Source organism: Trachinotus anak, unplaced genomic scaffold, assembly GCF_046630095.1.
Source record: "Trachinotus anak isolate AG129_WGS33_773 ecotype Australia unplaced genomic scaffold, CSIRO_AGI_Tana_v1 ptg000008l, whole genome shotgun sequence".
Taxonomy (NCBI): Eukaryota; Metazoa; Chordata; class Actinopteri; order Carangiformes; family Carangidae; genus Trachinotus; species Trachinotus anak.
The window spans coordinates 27888679-27909389 of NW_027273859.1; the positions used below are offsets into that span (position 1 = coordinate 27888679).

A 20711-nucleotide genomic window follows, 5' to 3' on the forward strand; every position below is an offset into this window, starting at 1 on the left:
TCCCTGTAAGAAACCATGTTCGGTGGCAGGAAAAACTTACATATAGCACCTTTAATAGTTATATGTCAGTCAGCAGATATCACTGACCATTTGAAAAATAAAAAAGTAGTTGTATTGAATATAGCATAAAAATTTTTAAACATTTTCTCCCAAATATATTGGACCCCTCTCATCTTTGCAGATTAGGCACATTCATTCAGGAAACCATGAAAGGAAACCAAACTAAACTGGCTGTTTCTAATTAGAGTTGCCAGATTGTGTGGTTGTCTGCCCTGTTTGGTGACTTATTTATTTAATAAATATATTCAGCTGGGTGGGTAAAAACTGTGTCGGGTGGGTTGTGAGAATTTGAGCTTTGACTCTACCAGTGAAAAGTTAGACTTTATTCCAATGTTTTGGTTCATCCTCTTTATCTGAGTTACATGACTGAGAGGGTCAGGGCACTGGGTTCCCTGAGAAAGTGATGATTTTAAAGAAAGGTCACAAGTTTATTGGCTTTCTATGGATCTCTGGAAAATCCCTATGGTCCATCATGTTTGAGGGTAGATTGTTGACACAAATGTTGCTGTGCCTCTTTTTTAACTATTAGAAATATTTGTTTGTTCTTGTAATTTTGCATTTTGTCATGGGCTCATCTCTTGATTAGTTTCAACGCATCACTGCTTCCATAAATTAGTGTTGTTGTTTTAACTGTCACTTTTGATTTCTCCTCCAGCTCACAAGCCCCATGACAAATTGATGTACTACAACTATTTTCTCAAGCCACTGGATTCTCATATACACATACATTTCCCAAATAATTGTAAATACATGCTTCTTGTTTATTTGTTCTCTTTGTTTTATGGAGCCTTGATCAGGATACACCAAGTTGGGTAGCATATACTGAAACCAAATGCCGTGCAAAAGAATTAACATTCTAATTAAATTCTAATTAGGCTTTGATTTGCCAGATAATTATACTCGTGTGTTGCTGTTCTCTGGACTATTCGGATTTGATGAGGTGTGTTAGTGGTAATTACCTCGCTGATATGGAGTTGTGTGACAGCGTAGTTTCCACACTGAGGCAAAACAAAAGAAAATAGATTTAGCGCTTAGTATAATCCATTTTAGTAGAAGCTGTGGTGTGAGTAATTGGTTCTTTCACCTTATAAGGTGAGAGTATACTCTCTCTGAGCAAAATAAGAGCTTAAAGCCGTCAGAATTTGAACAAAGTGTGGTTGTGGAGGCAGATGTGGGCTGTGTTTTTGTATTTTTTCCACAGTGTAGAATGAACTGGAATATATTAGTATGTCACATTCCCAAAATCATCTTGAGACCATGTTTGGCTCACATCTGTCGATCACATCTGTATTTCAAGAACAGGGAAAGTCTGAAAGTCTTGCAAACCCGACTTGACTTTAACACTGATGACTGGTGCCTTTTGACTTGGAATCTTTAAAATGATGTAAAAAAAAAAAAAAAAAAAGGTGCGTGGCAAATTAACTCTTCATTTTTCTGACTATATACTTGAAATTGATCTGATAACAACCAATAATGTGTGAGCAGGAGGGAAAAGGTGTCTGGCAGTGCAAAACATTCAGCTAGTAGATTTCAATTGCATTTGCAATTTCAATTTTAGGATGCTTATTTTGAAGTAATTAATGGAAATTTTAAAATGTGTTTATTGTTTCTGCAAATTTACTCATTGTTTTAATCTTTTCACCCTTTGGAAATAAAATGCCATCACGTCATCATTTTACCCTATTAGTCATTTGAGTTAAGTTGTGTCATAATTAGCGTATGAATTTGTAAGTTAAGGCCAAAAACGTGTTTTCAGAGGTCACGGTGACCTTTGACCACCAAAATATAAATCAGTTCATCTTTGAGTCCAAGTGAATGTTTGTACCAATTCTGAAGAAATTTCCTCAAGGTGATCTTGAGACATCACATTCAAGAGGAGAAAAAGGTGTTTTGTGAGGTCACAGTGACCTTTAACCTTTGACCATCAAAACTAGCTAGTTCAGACGGACAACCCAAAACCATAATGCCTCCAGCCCTGGCTGTTGCCGGCACGGAGGTATGAAAATGAGATGGAGCTTAATTTGCTGAGGGACCTGAAAATGACTTGTGAATGGTGGAGCTTACCTGTGACTTTGACCCACCTCTGCCGGTAGAACAATGTCACAGTCTGTCATGGTACAAAGTCAAAACTGTTGGGAATATGTTAAACTGGTAACAGAACAATAGTTGTTAATTACCTCAAAACATACAGGCAGCAGCTCCAGATGAATACAGGTGCCAAACTTTTATTATGCTCTACCTGGACTTTACTGCTGCTACCGGCTGTTGCACAACCATCTTATGTTTACATACTGACATACCTTAAAATGTACAACCAGCAAACAAACATGTCGAAGTAAATTACAGAATCTACCACGAATGTACAACTCTACCTTTAATCGAGGACATTTGTTGCAGCAGAACGAGGTAAACCAGGTAGAGCTCAACCACAGCTGTGGTATTTTCAATTTGAGCGCCTGTCAGTGGTTTTACTTAATTGCATAGCCTGAAGTCAAATCCTCTGCCAGCTACGCACACCTTGTTCAAACAAGAGGCGTGAGTGATCAGCCAAGACCAAACCTGGAATTTCCTGTCCTGGAAAACACCACCTGAGGGGAGGTGTCATTAATGTTTATTGTGACCTGAGGGGAAGGTACACAGGAGTTATGAAATGTAATGACTCATCTAGAGGTAACAGATACAACTGTGAGATCATTTGAATTCTCAATCTTGTAATTCCCTTGAAGACTTTTGGTTTTGGAATGCTCCTGGGCCACTTGGTCATATTACATTTGTTTAAATGTTGCCATGTAGCTCAGTGGGTGGCGCGTGGCAGCAACAACATGAGGAAGGCTTCGGTTTTATGCATACATACAGCTCCGTGGTGCTCTGCCAGGTTTAGAGGTTCAGCTCCATGTGTAGATCAATGAGTGGAAAAATGCACCACGTCTGCCAGGTTTGGGGATTTAAATCACACAATGAGCCATCCATGCTGAAGATGGAAGCACCTGCAGTTTCCATAATGTGCCTTGAATAAGAAGGCAAACTTAATTAAACGTTCAAGAGAAAATCCTCCCCCCTCTTGCACTGTTACATATCATAGCTGAGATGCTTCCAATGAGTTATATTGTGTTGCCATGGCAAAGGAAAGTATGTTTTTCTAATTGCATAGCAGAATTGAAAATGTACATTAACTACTCTACATCACTGCAAGGTACTATAAACTGCACATGACTGTATCCACAATACAATGTCACCATAGCTTTGAGTTTTATTGTCTTCTAGGGTCTGTTTCTGTTGTGTTTTATTGCAGGCGCACAGGCCACAGTCATTCTTGAGTGCATTTGAGGGTCATCAACCCCTTCACACATGTGATTGATAAAAACTGAAAAAGAAAAAACACAAACTGGACAAGAGAAGTCTCATGAAAAAGTTCTTCTGTATGTGATTTGACCTCTAGAGGTGCCCGAAAGCTCTACTTTGCTTCTACATGAAAACACTTCACACCCTGAAAAATAATGTGAGGAATAGTTAATTGAAATTTTCTGTTTGTCCTTATCTGACATCTTTTCTGAAACATCTTTTCTTTCGCACATGGCAGACCTCACATCTGCAGCCTCTTCCTGTTCACATTTTGCCAACAGACTTTTCTGTTTTTTTAACAGTGAGTGTTCTCTCTATATTGGGAAAGGAGTTGAGGATTCCTGCTTTGGTTGCCATGTGTTCAAACTATATTAAATTACGTGTGTCGCAGACACAGTGCAAATCACGATAATATCTATGATTCAGTGGCAGACAAAAAAAAGAGGATCTAGAGGTTTTGTAGTTTGCATGACAAACGTTAACAAGAGGTTGTGCAACACACACACACACACACACACACACACACACACACACACACTATTTTTGTTTTGTACAGAAGCAGTTAAGTTGTCCCAGGCACAAAATATTTTTTGGACCAAACTTCTTCAACTTAAGATCGTAAAGAAATTTCCTTTTACGCAATTATTTGGTGCTTATATCTGTGACAATAATCGTGGAATATTTTTGAAAAATATATTTCAGCATTGTTAGTGGCACAGGGAATTAAACCTCCAACCCTAGCAATGTGAGTGAGTTAATGCCACAGTTCCCCCTCCCCCCACCCCAAAAAACAAACAAACAAACAAACAGAAAACATAAATGAAAACCTAACGATCTGACCTGCGTAACGTCACGTCATTAAGCAGCCTTGCGCAAAAGATGACCCAGATGTTGGGTGTGTGTGCTGGGACCTCCGGTTCCTCAAAAGTTCAACAGCTGGGTCCAACTCCAGCATGCGCACTGGACTGGAGACTGGTGCTGCCTTTGAGAACCGTCGGAGAAACTGCAGTCCAAACTTAGAATCTGTCCATTTGAAGACAGATCAGCTCCTGTAGATGATGTGTACCGTCTCGGATCTTCTGACTACTTTAAAATAGGGGTGTAACTAAATATTTGAAGTACTTTCATCGTATCCCTCTATAGTCTCACTTAATGCCACAGTTAAATACTGTACCTTTGGTCCACACTGATTTTGATTTCAGTATTATTTTGGAAATAAAAACGTTGCTAAGTTTTATAACACCTAAAGACTAAAAGCTTCTGTTGTCGCACTCAACCACCAGCATCTCACACCAAAACAACCGCTTCGCAGGCCTCACCTCCGGCCTCACCTCCGGCCTCCGCTCGGCCACAACTCCCTCCCTTCCAGAGTCAGCAAGGCGCTAACAAACCCAGTGGAAGCGGCAACTAAACACACAACAAGAAGCACAACTGAGTAAAGTTACCGTGAGTAAGCGAGAGCCAATGGAAATCCACCTAGCCACAACCATTAGCCCACATTAGCATTGCCGTGATGCGCTCCACAGCAATGCTAACAGTTAGCCAGCTTGTGATAGCAACATTTACCAAACACATCCATAATATGCTAGCAGCGAGTTAGCTAACGTTACCATGACTCCTGTAGCCGGTCACTCATGAACATCAACAGATGTGTAACATTATGTAACATCAAATTACTCACACATGGAGAGGAAGAGCCAGTCCTGAGAACAGCTGGAGCCCTTCGGCCGCTGGTATCTCTCCGGTGAAGCCTGACCAGTACTGGCTCCGCGGTGGGAGCGGAGAGAGGTTCGGCCTTGGACTTGAATCTTGAACTTTAAAAACTTCATGGATGTTTTGACGGTCGCCTCAGATTTGAGCCAGTGGTCCCCATGGCCAGTCCACCCGTACTCTGGTCTTATCTTTATCTTTGTAGGCTTGTGGCCTTTTTAGATGGAAGCTAGTTTCATCAGCAAACACCTGCAGGCTGCGTAGTGCACTGTGCCATCTCACCTGTGGGCGGTGCCTCTGGGTTTATATCTTGGTTGGGGGGGCTGCTATGTTGCTTCAGCGGGGCATTTTTGCTTGTAACCTACTCTGCAACAAACTACTATTAAAATCATTGTTTTTCCTTTTCACCTGATCACTTTTATCATCTGATAAAATACCAGTAGCCTGCTTAATACAGATATCCCCTTTGTTTCAATCATTTTGTAATAACTGAAGATACAGAACGGTTAAAAAAAAAAAACCCAAAATGGCCAGAGCACTCTGATATTCGAGCTTTACGGGGATCACCTGAAGGCATCCTAACTTTTCTGTGGAGTCTGTACTTTAGCTCTGAGAAGTTTCCTGTTAGCACTGACTCGGGTTCGCCTCTAAGCTGAGGCGGGACGGGTTTCGGGGCAGGTCTGGTGTTTACTGAGGATGTGAGTGAGTGAAGCGTGAGTCAGGAGGATGAAGAACCGACACAGCTGCTGACGTCGCGGTCATTTCCTTCATTTCGCGGGTCGAGCCCTGGGCCTGTTGTTGTTGTTGTGCGGGATGCGCCTCTGATCTCTGAGGACCCGTCTCGCTCCCTCCTAACTCTCGACGGAAACTGTTTGTGGGAAACATGTTGGAGACGCTTTCGCGTTGTTTCGCCGCGGTGGGTGAACTTCACCGCGGGAGGGGTCGGTGGCCCTCAGCGGCGGTCGCCGTGGTCCTCCTGGGTCTGCTTGCTTCGTCGTGCCGGGCAGAGGAGGCGTCCTGTCACGGAGCGTACGACCTCTACTTTGTCTTAGACAAGTAAGTAGGAGACAGCGGAGCTGAGGTCCAGCCTGCTGCACGTTGGGTGTGTGTGTTATGAAAAGTTGAGTTTGCCTCTGGAAGGAGAAGAGAGGTGATGTGTTCAGGCCAGGTCAGCTCTCTGTGACCTTATTAAGAAATTTATGCCACTGAACTTTTTTGTGTGTAACCAAAAATAGTGACACTGCAGTATTTCCACTGGGTAACGACTTTGGCCAAAAGTATTTGGACACTTCTCTCCAAGTGTAGTAACCCTGGTGTCCACAAACTTTTAGGAAAGCTGCTGCATTGCAGTGACACTGGTTTGCACTGAGCCCTGGCTTCAGGCTCGTCCCACACCTTTGAGATTCACTTGCTGCACCAGCTGCGAGCCAGGCCCATGGTTTCATAATGAGATGTTCAGCAGTCACATGTGTGTGAGATGTTCAGATGCTGACATCATTTTTAGTGCATTTGTGTTAATAGGAGTTGTTGCTGGAGATCAGACCGATCACGGACACCTTCTTTTTTCCATAGTTGACCCAAGTGTCACAGAAACTCATGGGTCACACCTTTTGCACGTGGGATTAAAAGTGGGTTCATAACTATTGCTGATGAGCCCATGAGCAAGGCAGCAGATTACTACGGCCTGCTTCATAGCCTGTGGTTATGCTGGGGAGCTTCCATACCACAGATTTTTCATATTCAGCCAATTTACTACAAGTTACTCTACACTTTACTACTGACTGTTCCTGGTTTGGTTTTATTTATTCTGTCATATACAGAACATATCTGCAAAAAATATAAAACAAAACAATATAAGATAATGGACTGAATAAGACATAGAATGACAAAGAATAAAAACACTGAAGGTTATTTTCAATGATGTCACCAGTTAGGTCTCTGAGTTCATTTCATTTTAGTATTAAAAACATATAAGATAAGATCAGATAAGATCAGATAAGATCGCTTTTATTAGTCCCACAGTGGGGAACTTCACAGTGTTAAATCAGCAAAGTGGCAGTGCAGAGAAAAGGGAAGCTGCAAAAAAACTGCAAGAACAGTTGTTTAAGAAAGATAAATAATAACAATATAATAACACAAATTATATATATAGATACAAAAATTCCATATTTACAGAATATACAACAGTAGCAGCGAGTGTAGATATTGCACAGATTGGTCTGAGTTACAGATGAGAACATGTGTACAGTATGCACAGATGAGAATATAAAGTGAGGCCATCACTGTGTTGTGAACGGGAAGTGCTGAACGTTCAGATGAATCTGCAGCTGCAGCAGCTTTTGCTAAATAAAAACAGAAACCAGCATCAGTTGTGTGACGCTCGGCGGTTACATGGGAGGAAGAGGGATCTCAAACAAATCTCATGGAGCCACACAGGTCTAACCGTGACCGTGACCTTTCCCTAACTCTAACCAAGTAGTTTTACCCATCAAAGGTTAACTAAGCCTGAACTGTGGCATCACATGGTGTCATGATGACGTTTGTCCATGTTCTATTAATCTCACATGGGACACGCTGCCAGTGTTGTGGAGCAATGAGAAGGAAGAATGGAGGTTTGTCACCTCTTTCTCCTTCACAGTAACAAAGAAACTGTTTAATGCTTTACAATACTTTTATAAATGAGCTCAGCTATTGTTTGTGACTGTTACATCATTACATCCTGTCAACATTAATGGAGCTGGAAACAGCCTGTCTGCCTTGACAGGATCAACTAACAGGAATTTTAACATTGTAATGCAATTGTAATCCAACCTTCACTTAAGACTTAAAACATCATTTAGGAGTCATTGCATAGTGTGTGTTAATCATGCAAACTAGCAGAAAGAATTGCATCACAATTCGGAACAGACTTTGGCAACGCTCCACTTCCTTTGTCTTTTGTGCACTCGGTCTTCTGCTGCGGACATCGACCATACACACACCACCTGACAGCCAGGTTCACTCCCTCCAGCAGAGCTTTACAGCGCTGCAGTAGCATAATGCAAAAAGACCTCAAGTACATTATGAAGAGTTTACACTCTTGACAGCAACTGTTTTTAATCCTGTCCTCCCCCGGCTTGGAAACGTGCCACTGCTCTGGGCCTTTGGGTTGAAACACTGTTCGCTTGACCCATTTCCAAACTGCCCCACCCTCGATCTAAATGGTCAAATTACAGGATGATGACAAAGATTATTTTGCACAAGTTTGACTTGGTCTGCATTTTTGTATATATTTGTAAGTTGGAGGTCTGTTTGGTTTACATGTGCAGGTTTGTATTTGTGAAACATAAAAGCCTAGGCTGTGGTGAGTGGGCCAAGTTGAGTTTACTAAGGTGTCACATAGTTGAACAACTTTTTTCTTGAGGTTTATTTGCAGATAAAATAGCTCCACTGTTGGTTTCCTGATCAGACTGATAAGACTAAGGTCCTAATGTCAGCAGTTTGGGCTGTGTGATTTTCTGCAGTGGTCATTTGCAATGCTTCTGCACAAAGACATTTTGTGCAGATCCTTGTTTTCTGCATCAAAGTGATGATGACTCCATCTGAGGCTGGTTCATGAAGGTTTTTCTAAACAGTTTTTCCCTGGTTTTCTAAACTCTCAGGCAGCTCTTTCCAAGGAAACGTCCTGTGGAGTGATGCTTCTAAAGCCTGTTTTGATTCAGGGAGGTTTCACTGAGATCCAGGTTCTCTCTGTCAGGAATGTCCCGATCACGCTCACAGTTACACACCTCCACACCTGGGAGCTGAGCAGGGCCGTGGTTACTCACAATGGACAAGTTATTTTGATTGTACTCGGATGGGAGTCGTCTGGGATTGGCAGCTGTGTATTCTGCGCATGTGCACAACATATCAAATCAAAATGATGTCATCCATGCAACAAGAAGAAGACCTGCTTTGGCTGCTGCACTTATTCTTTTAAAGATGAATTGTAGAGGAGAGGGGAGCAGTGGCCTCTTCTCAAACTCAGCGTCCATGTTTGTTTTCCAGCTCACACACTCGCAGGTGCAGAGAGTATAACATTGGTGTGGTCTGATGTGATGGTCACAGGGAGGAGAAACTGATACAGATCAAACAATCAGATGGATAATAATGGTAATAGATGATACAGACCATCTCAAATTTTTTTTTTTATATTTCTAATTTTTTAATATTTCAATATCAATAATAATACAGTGTAATGATATAATGTGGGGCTCACTAGTGGTGATTTACTAAACATTTCCAGATAATGGTGGTGAAGTACAGTGATTCACTCTTCATTTAATTGAGTTAACACACTGAAACGAACGTTGAAAACTTAAACTAACATACTTATACACACAGTCACATTATTACAGTGTTAACTGAGCCTGGTACTTTTCAGTATTATAACAACTGAAGTTATTTTGTCTTTTCCAGAAAAAAATCCAGTAAATATCAGCTACTGTCCCCAGATTAGAAGAGAAACTGAGCTGTTTCCAGCCGGTATAGACATTAAAACTAGAGTTCAGTGTAATGTAACTATGGTTCTGTGACCTCTGGACGACCTCCAGATGTATGACCATGCATCAACACAGAAGCAGCTGAGATGCATCCATGTAGACACCTGAGGGTAAATGGGGATGTGAGGGTTGGAGCTCATGTCTCAGACCGTACTGAACCTTTTATCAGTAAACTGCATATGGCTTACATGGATTTATTCCCCCCACTGGTGGCGGGTGTGTTTTGTAATCAATACAGAAACATCTGGATACGTAGCATGTGCAGCGATAGCCACCATTGAACAACAGAGTGAGATTCCAGTGAGACAGAAACTCACGGAACTGCAGAATACAGTGAAGTTGAAAAGCTAGAATGATGCCTGCAACACCTCATCTGATCAACGGCCCCATCAACATGATACAGATGTGTTCTGGAGCAGTAACATTAATCTGTCACCTCTTTAACTGCCACGCCAACACTTAACCACAATCACCTGCTTTTGGCCGTCGCCTCTTCCCTCCACTGAGTGACCTTGTGTTTGGGCAGCAGGGAGGAGATAGAGGTGGCATGAAAGATGAGCCTCCTAATGGTCAAACTCTTCTGTTTTATGTTCTCTGCACATACATCGAATTGTAATTATTGGTTTAATTACCTCTTTGTCGTTACATCAAGGGCACATTTTACACACCGTGTTCACTGTGGTTGTCTTATCGAGGGGTGAGCAGGGCCAAGGGCTACGAGTTGACACCCACCTAACATTAGTTTGTCCTTGGTTACAACGACAAATTTGTTTTTTTATTCATAAGTCTTAATTGGTTTTAAAGATAAAGTCTTTAAAACTAACTAAGCCTTAATACCTTGAAGGGAAACCTTTTATTTTCAATCTTGGGACTTTAAATCCACTGAAATCTTGCTGAATAGACTCTCTCTGATGGCCGCACACCAAACGACTTTTCAAAGAATTTCACTGTTGGATACAAATTTCTAATGTTGGAATAAAATCATGTTTTACTAGAGTGATTTCAGTCTTTTGGTATTACTGTAGGCAATTGTCCAAGTTTTTAAAATCAAACATGTTTAACATTATCATCAGTTTTTAATCTTGGCTCGTGCAGATAGTGACGTTCAATGACGCGTTCTCCAGCACCAAACAGGAAGCAGCAAAATGAGTTGATAGTGAGCACAGAGGCGACTCTGGGGAGGCTGCGAGCTCTTTATACATGAGGGAGGGAAGGTAAATGGACCAAGAGAAAATAACTTCAAAATAAAACAGGAAATCATAAAAATAAAGTCCAACACAGTCATTTAAAGGGCAAATCATGACAAGTTACTCACCTTATATAAAAATCATAATAACAACAATAATAATAATAATTATAATATAGATACTAGTAATGTAAAAATTCAAAAGAGCAAAACAGTCTGGAAAAAAAACAGTGTTTCTTCCTGTAAATGTCCACCAGGTGCATGATGGGAAATAATCCCAAAGGAATCTAGTCTTGCATTTAGTGACCATGCAAGATCCTCAGTCTTAACACAATCTTATGGTGTGAGACTAAAGACTGTGTGAGTTATGACACGGTCTTTAGATGTAGTCTTTTAGTCTTTTAAGAGTCTTTTCAGTCTTCTAGAGGATCTCAGGCATATTGAGTTTTGTCTTTGACTTATTCGGAAAGTCTTATGATGTTTTTAGTCCATTAAGTCATATTTTATTTAAATCATGTGTGTTGCTGTTTGTATTGCACTTATGTTCTTTTGTGTTACATATTTTCTGTTTCTTTTGTAAAGACCTTTTCATGCCTGTGATCGAAGTCGGAGTAGAAGTCCTCCACCTCTATCGAACAACTTTCAGTTCGTAAGACGTAGTCACTGTCGTATCACTTCTGTGATTTTTCTACCTTCTTTTTTTTGGGAAATAATTTCTAACACTTGCAGCCAACTAGATTTGTAGGAAGGCAAAGCTCCCGTGAACATTCGAGGGCTCTAACAGCTGAAGTGGCTGCTATGCTGCACAGACTTATCAGCACAATTATCCAGCATGTGGCTGGTGTTAATGTCCAACTGTGGTACAAAGCACAAACACTGTACAGTATTTTACTCCCCAGCACTCAATCTGCTGCCGCTGACGAGCTGTGAGCTGACTGCTGTTCTCTCCTTTCAGGTCTGGAAGCGTCTCGAACGACTGGGTCGAGATTTACTCATTTGTGAAGAACCTCACCGACAGGTTTGTGAGGTGAGTAGGAGGTCGCTTCGGGTCAAAGTCATGTATTCTCTGGAAATATGAAAAAAAAAATATGCTGTGATATTACAGTTAGTCAGGAAGGGTTTCATAATGTTCTGAATAAGGAAGTGAAAATTAACTTGCAGATATTTCACAGAACTGGACCAAACAATGATTTCATGTTGATCGCAACATGGAGTTAAATAACAATACATACACTAAACCAATGCAAGCACAAGTATATTGTTAAGAAGGATGCACATGATGCAAATGATGATAAGTTCAGAAAATAGTACAATTCTTTTGTCTGAATTCATCAGCGTGGTTGTTTTATGGGATAAATGTCTGTTATTCAAGAGCTGATGACGACAGCTTCAGTCTGTTGTACAGATTTAAAGGACTTTCCACCTGCTTCACAATCATTTTGCAAAATCCACGACATCCTTTTTGTGCATAATTCATAAAAAAAAAAAAGACAAAACCGCAGAAACCGGCTTGAAACGTTCAGCTTGCATAACGTTTGAGTCAAACGTTGCCTGCCAGCACAGTACAGACGGTAGCGACCCAGCCAGAATCAAGTGGTTGGTTGAAGAAAATAGCAAAGGCACCAGGTGGGAGTGGGTGGCAGAGAGGAGCAGTCTTCTGGGCTGTGAGAATGGCCATTTGCACCGGGGGGGGTCCGGCTCCACACTTATCCCCTGCTTCCACCACAGAACGGCTGACAGGCAGACAATGTACAGTAAAAAGCAAGAGAACACTGGAAGGCGACGAGGACAATCTGCTAAACAATGCTCGCTCACCAAGAGCACTTCTGTTCCGCCATGTGGAGCAAACTGGACTACTTCTTCTTCAACCCCCACCCCCCACAATCCTCTCAAAGAGGAGAAAAAAATCCCACCACCACCCTCTGATTTGTCCTTGGCAACACTGCCTCTTTTTCCCAAGTCTTTCTTAGAAATAGAAAATATCTCGATATCACTGAGGAGGTAACGTCTACCATCACCACCGCCGCTGAAAACCTAAAGTTTGACGTTATGTCGCCACCCACAATTTCTCAACTGTGAACCTGAGTATGGTTGTTTTTTTAGTCCACATATGACTCTGAAAGTTGCAGACAGGATGTGGACGTATACGGCTGCTGCCGCTCCCTGCCAAATTGGTCCGTGTGGCGTAAAGATTGTGCTATGTTTGCGGGGGAGGATCGCGACTGGGCCATGTGTCATGTGGGTGAGAAATATCAGCACCTCTCCTTATGCTCTGAAGGCTTCAGATCTCTGAAGGAAACACTTGTGCGCTTAATTATCTGAAGTTTAACTCGCTCTGTGGGATGGCATCCGTGTGCTCTGGGTTTGTAACGGGAGGTGGGAAAGAACTGTGTACTCCAGTTCATCACCATATACTCTCGTCCTCCACCTTGTCCTTCCATCCTCCACTACATTTATCTCACGGTCTGAGTTACTGGTTCCTTAGAGCATTTTAGGTTTTAATAAGGCTGCACCAAACTTCCAACACTTCATCTTAACCTTGTGCAGATTATAGTTACAATAAGGGCTGAATGATATGCAAAAAAATCATACAGTGATTATTTTGGCAGATATTGTGGTATGAGTCACAATTTCAGTTGGAAAAGTCATTTTTGCATTTTTCAGTTTCACTGAAATATAAAAATGATGAAGATGATGATTTTAGTTGGGTCTTGTACCAAACAAGCATGTTCCCCCACATCTGGAGAATATGATTTGTAGAACATCTGCAGAACATCTCTGTAGCACCACAATGCTTCACTTACAGTCTGTTTTTCTATTTTGACTCATTTGACTTTTTTCAAAAAACAAACTTGCAGCTCCTTGGATATTGAAATTGGCCTTTTTCCGATTTCAATAACTTCTCAATTCATTGTTCAGTCATAATATTGTACAAGGTTGATCAAATTTGCATCGTTACCTTTAACAGTAATGACTAAGAGGGTATTATTTTACTTTATTCCAGACTCATAGGTGCATAACAGTTACAAAATAAAAATAAAAGTAGATAATAACAAGAGAATGTCATGTGGATTGGTCACACATGTTCCAAACGGAGATCAATATCAGCACCGATCAGTGATCTTATTAAACTCTGTTGAATGCTTTTTATAGATTTGTATTTTTGTTGACTTGTTCTTTGATCAGATATTCCCTCATTAGATCTTAATTTTATTCATTTAGTTCATCTGAAAGTTGAAAATATTTTATTTATTAAAATGTCTAAATGGTTTTTGTTAAAAAAGAATATTGGCATTGTTTTGAAAAAGGGTCAAAAATGATAAAAATCTCTAATATTAGATAAAGTGACAGCTTCAGATATTTTCAGTTAATACTTACATTTAACTGCTGATGCTTTACTTTTAGTTAAAATTACAGAACATTTGTTGCCAGTTGCATAACTGGGTTGTAACCAGTTCAACACAAGGCGAGTAAAGTTTGACTGTGCTGTGCTGAGTTAGGTTTTCACAGACTTTTCAGCTGGATATTCACTCAGAAACCAGCTGTGTTTGCAAAGTAAAAGGTTATTCCTAAGACGGCGAGCTCCGTGTAACACGACAGAGGGACAGAGAGCGTAAACAGCTCCGGTTGTGCAGAGATGCCGGACGCTGCGGTCAGAGACACAGCAGAGTATCCGATGCCAGTTCACACCCTTAAAAAGTCACAGGTACAAAGTATATACATGTGCAGCAGGATGCGTGTGTGTGTCTGTGTTTATGCATGACTCACCACCACGACACATTTTCTGGATGCAAATTGATTAATCACTTCCTTAGAGGCTTAGGTCATACACTAATATTAGCCGATGTTAAAAACCCCTTCTGTTCGGTTAATTATTTATTCCTCTTTAATTCTCCTTAACTGAACCGAAAAAGCTTCATATAAAACACACTGAGTCCTTTACAGCCATTCTGAGCATATATCACATTGTCCTGCTGTGTGGGTGGTTATTTGATTAAAGAGGAAGAAGGACAGAAGTGATGATTTTGTGGAGTAAGGAAATAGAAAACCGATATCGTTGTATAATGTACTAGGTGAACAGGAGGCTGCCTCCATCCAAGACATTTTGAATAATTATTATTTTTGTTCCTCTGTCTTGCTTCTCTCCAGCCCCAGAATGAGAGTCTCCTTCATTGTTTTCTCAGCCAGAGCACAAGTCCTGCTGCCTCTGACTGGAGACAGGTAGGAACACATTAATGTTTTCTCATTGTATTACCATTATCTTGTGTGTAACTTTAAACATAACACCTCTCAGCAACAGTCTGGAATTACAATGCTGCTTCCATGGTTACTGTACCTCACCTCAACAGGTCTCATGGTCGAAATATGTCTGAAGAAATGACTGCGTCTGTTGTTTCTTTACATTTTGTGATAGCAGCTGTGATATTATATATTAGTGATCAGGACTGTTTTATTCTATTTTTATAATTGTAAGTATTATTATTATTATTATGTTAATAATAATTATTATTATTATCATTATATGATTAAAAAAAAATTGTGACAGAGTAACTGAATTTGTGAGGTAATTAACCTGCTGCATTAACCAGAAACACTAATGACATTAATATCTATTTGTTCTATACATTAACAGCGTCTCGGTTGATTTTCAAGAACATTTCCTTCATCACAATATACAATGATATTGCAAGATAAAATATACTGTGAGGGTCTTTATTTCCGTGTTACCAGTCCTACCATTGAACTAGTTTGTGAAATTGTTTATAATGGTTGTATTTTTTTTTTGCGTGATGATTATTCACATTTTAACCCAAAACACATGTGCGCTGGTCTTGATTTTGTCTTTTATATTCACTTCATTTACTGATAGAACCAAACCTGCAAAAATAATCAAATAATCTCTGTGTCAAAAATGTGCAAACTACTTAAATATTGTACCTGCTATATGCAGTACTATATGCAGTATACAGACGAACAACACTGAATACAGTACAGAAACAACCAGGCCTGACAAACAAAACATGGGTACAATAGATAATAATAATAATGCAACATTTATTTATATAGCACTTATAGAAATCAGAGATTACAAAGTGCTTCAAAAGGATAAAATAACAAAACAAACAACAAGCACAAGGAGACAAATTATTCAGGATAAAAAATATGTGAAACATTTAAAAGAAAGCGCTGAGTAAGTTTGCTGTGAAGCACGCGCTTTGTTTTCCTTCCAGCTACACACAGTAAAAAAAATCTGTTATGTGCTCATGTGCACTGTCAGCAAAACCTACAGTATTTAAATAAAGAACCAGGACAAAGTTAGACTGAACATCCATGACAGTCCAAAGCTGTGAGCCCTGTCAAAGTCTAAACACGACTGTTATAACAAGATATTACAGGATTTATATTATACTGTGTGTTTAATGTTGCTCTAGTTTCATGCTATGAAAGTATTTTGTTGATTTGGGTTTAAAATGTTACAACACGGCTTGTTTTGTGAGAAAAGGGAAGCAGCATAAACCAGATGTGATTGGTAGTGGAAACTTATTCAGTAGTGAGGAGATAAATAAAGAACAATCCATCATTAGGAATAACTGAACGGGTCAAACTGGCGCTGCTAATTGAAATAACTCGAACTAAACTTAATTTCAACAGACTTTCTAAAGTAAAAATGAGAAGAAAACCTTTCTATCTGCTCTGGCACGAACAGACAAACAGCAGCCCTGTTTCTAACAAAAGAGAATTCCCCACGTGTTGGTGAATCAGTTTGGGTTGTGACTAATCCTGGACCAGTCCACTTCATGGCTTCACAACAAAGTTCATCACAACTTTAACAACGTTTCAAAGGCAACAAGAAGTTCAAGTGCTGCTCCAATGGGACGAAGCCGGCGCCGAAGATGGGGACGCCTCCCATAGCTGCAGCCAATCACCAATCTACTTACAATATGAGAGTCGTGTTATACAAAGGGGAGGGGCCGGCTGTGGGTGTAACACAAATTACAATTTGACCTCCTCTAGATGAAATGTTTACATGAGGTTAGAAAGTCCATCCCCACTGGTTCCTGTTCGTTCCAGAAAACACTGTGGATAAACAACCTCTCTCCTCATCTTTGTTACCAGAGCAACTTGTTAATGTCTGTTACTGTGCCCTGCTGCTGTCAGCACAACCATAACCACAAACTTCCACCACTCATCATGAATCACTGCACAAATGATGATGAATGAGACGTTAACATGTCATTTACGTCATTTATTTAATGTGTGTGTTCTTAAGAGACGAGATAGAAGAGGGTCTGAAGCGCCTGCGGGAAGTGAAGCCAGCAGGTGAAACATACATGCATGAGGGAATAAAAGAGGTCAGTTTTTACCCTCTCACACAAATCCAATCACAAATAGTCCAACTCTTGTAAAACTGGGCTCTGATGAGGTGTTTGTCGCTGGTTTGAACTCCAAGGCCTCGGATCAGATACAGAAACAGACGGTCAAGTCCTCCAGCATCATCCTGGCTCTGACGGACGGGAAACTTGAGGTTTATGTTCACGAGCTCACAGTGAAAGAGGTGAAACTGTTGTATGATTTATTCATCATCACCGTTTATTTATTCATTCTTGAATGTGATTTTGTATAAAAATATTCTGTCTCACAATGTGGTCTTTTTTCTGTGTTTTTTTACATTCAACCTGTTGCACGTCACGGACACATTTGTTTGAGCTGCAGGCTGAGGAAGCCAGGAAATACGGCGCTCGTGTTTACTGTGTGGGTATCAAGGACTTCGATGAGCAGCAGGTAAGTGAGCTTTAGTCTTAATCTGCTGCAGTCGAACACCAGAGGAGCCTGTCGCTGAGTGTGTGCTCAGCGATTAGGACTTTAGCTGGAGACACCTTGCCATGTTGGAAGTATGACAACAAAGGTAAACACTTGCAACATCATTGCTGTTACCTGTGCAGGAAAAGGAGGGGCTTAAAGAGATATACCACCTAAGAATCTTTACAGTATCAAAGTCTCACTTCCTGAAAGATGGCTGTAAAAAAACTGATCCTTTGATCCATAATGGAGGCTTTGGTTCTCATGTTCTCGTGGCTGAAAATAAAGCATGAATAAAAACTCTAAAACTGTTCCTGGAGCATGAACCACTATCTGCAGTAAACTCCAGATGTTTTGCCAAAACACGGTGCAGATTTCTTCCAGTGGAGAAGCTGGAGCGTCAAGGACAATAATATCTGTATATTTGGAATTTAAATCTATTTTTTGAGAGAGAGAGAGAGAGAGAGAGAGAGAGAGAGAGAGAGAGAGAGAGAGAGAGAGAGAGAGAGAGAGAGAGAGAGAGAGAGAGAGAGAGAGAGAGAGAGAGAGAGAGAGAGAGAGAGAGAGAGAGAGAGAGAGAGAGAGAGAGAGAGAGAGAGAGAGAGAGAGAGAGAGAGAGAGAGATCAGATTGGACTCAGGGATGTTGAGGTTATATGACACGTGCTGTACCTGTGTGACAACTACATGGCTGTAAATAAAGATGGGCGTGGACTCCATTAGGTGCCCTGCAGGTTTCTGAGGGGCAGTTGTGAAGCTCAGAGTGAGCTGCTCCACTGTTGCCATCTTAGCAGAGCCTGACTCCATTTAACCTCAGGCAAATCAGAAAATGGGCAAAGAGGAGGGGCGTGTGTTGATCGGGGACTTCGGTGCATGCCAATCTGTGGCAAGCATACATCACCCACCTGTCACTCAGAGCAGCCACACCCTCAGTTACACATAACTTGAAGCCTTAATGAAATTTAAACAAGTGAATTATATAAAAATTCACCTGCAGTACAGGAGAAAATTATCTGTAGAGACCCAAACCGTTTTTTGTACCAGGCTATAAATATGTTTATTTCTGCTGTAAAGCTGGGCAGAGCCAATCAGAAGAGAGGCTCAGAACCTCTCTGAATCCCTCTGACTGAGTGATCCAATAAAATACAGCAGATTTCAGGTAAACACTCAGAGAAAACAAATCCTGCAAGTTAGGATGGTGGGTCCAGGTGGGCGGGGCTTGGGGCATGGCTGAGGGCAGTGACTGCTTTGTTGTGACATCACAAAGTTCCAGAAGTCCTGACAGCTGGTTTTAAGGCTCAGTTTCTGAATACAGGCTGTGTGCATTTCTCTGTGGACTGAGGCTTTGATACTTTCACAGTATTAATATAGAACCTAGACCTGCTTTATAATCACAAACACATGGACATCTACCTTTGCACAATATGGGACCTTTAATGTTCTCTGTGAACAGTAGCATTGTATGGTGATTAAAGTAGAACCTGTGAAGTAAAAACATCTTTTACGTTGCCGGTTAAATCAGTTACTGGCCCATCACACTGTTCAGAAATTTAGTCAGCCACAGAACAATCTGGTCACTGCTTTATTGATTATTTGTCTCCACAGCACATTGTGTATTCTTCACTCCAGAGCTTGTGCTCATTTCTCAAAGTGCTGATGACACTTTCTGAGCTGCTCCAAAGTCAGATTTTTCCTCCTTATGTCAGTGATGTCTGTAGTTTAACTGTGTCTCTTCCAACATGGTGGCCTGTCCCTCGTAACCATTGGTTACCATCCTGTGATAAGCTCTTATTAAGTCATAAACAAAGGCAATATTGCTCCCAGTTTGTGCTGCAATGATTTTTTTTTTTATGGTTGAGCAAAGTGTTTGCCACAGTCATGCCATCTGCTATGTCTCCTCCTGCCCATAATATGAAAGGAAAAGACAGAGCTCAGTCATAAAGAGGAAAACAGAAAAAGAAGAAAGCGGCGTTAAATCAGCAGTACTTCTTCTTTGCTCCACTCTCTCGTGTCACCAACAGCTTGCTGATATCGCGGACACCAAGGACCAAGTGTTTCCTGTCAAAGATGGCTTCCATGCACTCAAAGGCATCGTGAATTCTGTAAGTTCGCCTTCGCTCTCTTTGTCTTTGTGTGTCAGTGAGGGTTTTGTGGTTTCAGTTGAATTTCTCTTCTCCACGTCTTTTCGAGGTTTTATCCTGACGTTTAGAAAGAACTGACTGTTGGGACATTTGGGAATCAGGTGGGCCCAAAAAAAAAAGTTTCCTGTCTTGACTTCAATGAGGTTCATCACAAATTAAAGCAAAAGACCTCAGTGATCTTCCTGCTAAGCTGCATGGAAAATGTCTGTGGAAAAGCTGCTCACTGTGCCCTCAGCTTGTAGCCGGAGAAGGAGATGTCGACTTAGACACTGGAGTGGGAGCAGCTTGACAGTTAGTCACTGTCCATATGACATCCTCCTCACAGTGTTTTTATTTACTTGAGTGTCAAACCTCTCAGAGCTGCAGCAGCACTTCAAGACAATTAAAGCTTTTATTTCATATTTGAGATGAACTTCAAAATAAAAGCCATCAAACCCATCTAGTCAGGGAAAAGCTTTCTGACAGCAAGAGTCCCTTTAACAGTGTTTATATAAAGTTTCCCATGCAGCCTCCTCGTCTCCCGCCAGCCAATTAGTGATACTTTCCGTTTGCTGCAGCTCTCGGTCTGAAAACTGTCAGCCAAGGTGGGGGTTTGTATGGCAACGTTTTTACATGAATGTGAGCCCAGAGCCCTGCGCAGCACTCTGACCTGAGCTGGACTTACATCTGTGTCAGAGCCGACAAGGCCAGCAGTGTTTGGGGAGAGAGCAGAAAGAGGCAGGGCTGTCAGACATGCAGCTGAAAGGATGCAAAGCCAGGAGGGTGTGTGACTTTGAAAATGACTGTCGTGCAAAGGATGGTCTAAAACTGAGGCTCTCAGTCGGCGTCTTACAAAACACACAAGAGGAACAGTGCATAGCTGCAAACGTTAATAAGCAAAATGGAGATTCTTTATGCTCAATATGCATTTTTAATCGCCCCTTTAATTACATTTTTTAATTCTGATTGCATTT

General features: G+C 41.0%; 2 protein-coding genes across 2 annotated transcripts in view; one reads left to right on the forward strand and one right to left on the reverse strand.

Moving 5' to 3' along the window:
* prdm8b (PR domain containing 8b) overlaps nucleotides 1-5510 on the reverse strand; it is a 41038-nt gene extending 35528 nt beyond the window's left edge. The window contains exon 1 of the mRNA XM_071483965.1: nucleotides 5084-5510. The gene's annotated coding sequence lies outside the window, so the exon portion shown is untranslated. The remainder of the gene's footprint in view (nucleotides 1-5083) is intronic.
* A 175-nt stretch (nucleotides 5511-5685) lies between these two features.
* antxr2a (ANTXR cell adhesion molecule 2a) overlaps nucleotides 5686-20711 on the forward strand; it is an 82320-nt gene continuing 67294 nt past the window's right edge. Inside the window, exons 1-7 of the mRNA XM_071483966.1 lie at nucleotides 5686-6168; nucleotides 11774-11845; nucleotides 14968-15039; nucleotides 17090-17171; nucleotides 17270-17374; nucleotides 17533-17601; nucleotides 19639-19719. Coding sequence (XP_071340067.1) covers nucleotides 5996-6168; nucleotides 11774-11845; nucleotides 14968-15039; nucleotides 17090-17171; nucleotides 17270-17374; nucleotides 17533-17601; nucleotides 19639-19719 — 654 coding nt within the window. The 5' untranslated portion in view covers nucleotides 5686-5995. The remainder of the gene's footprint in view (nucleotides 6169-11773; nucleotides 11846-14967; nucleotides 15040-17089; nucleotides 17172-17269; nucleotides 17375-17532; nucleotides 17602-19638; nucleotides 19720-20711) is intronic.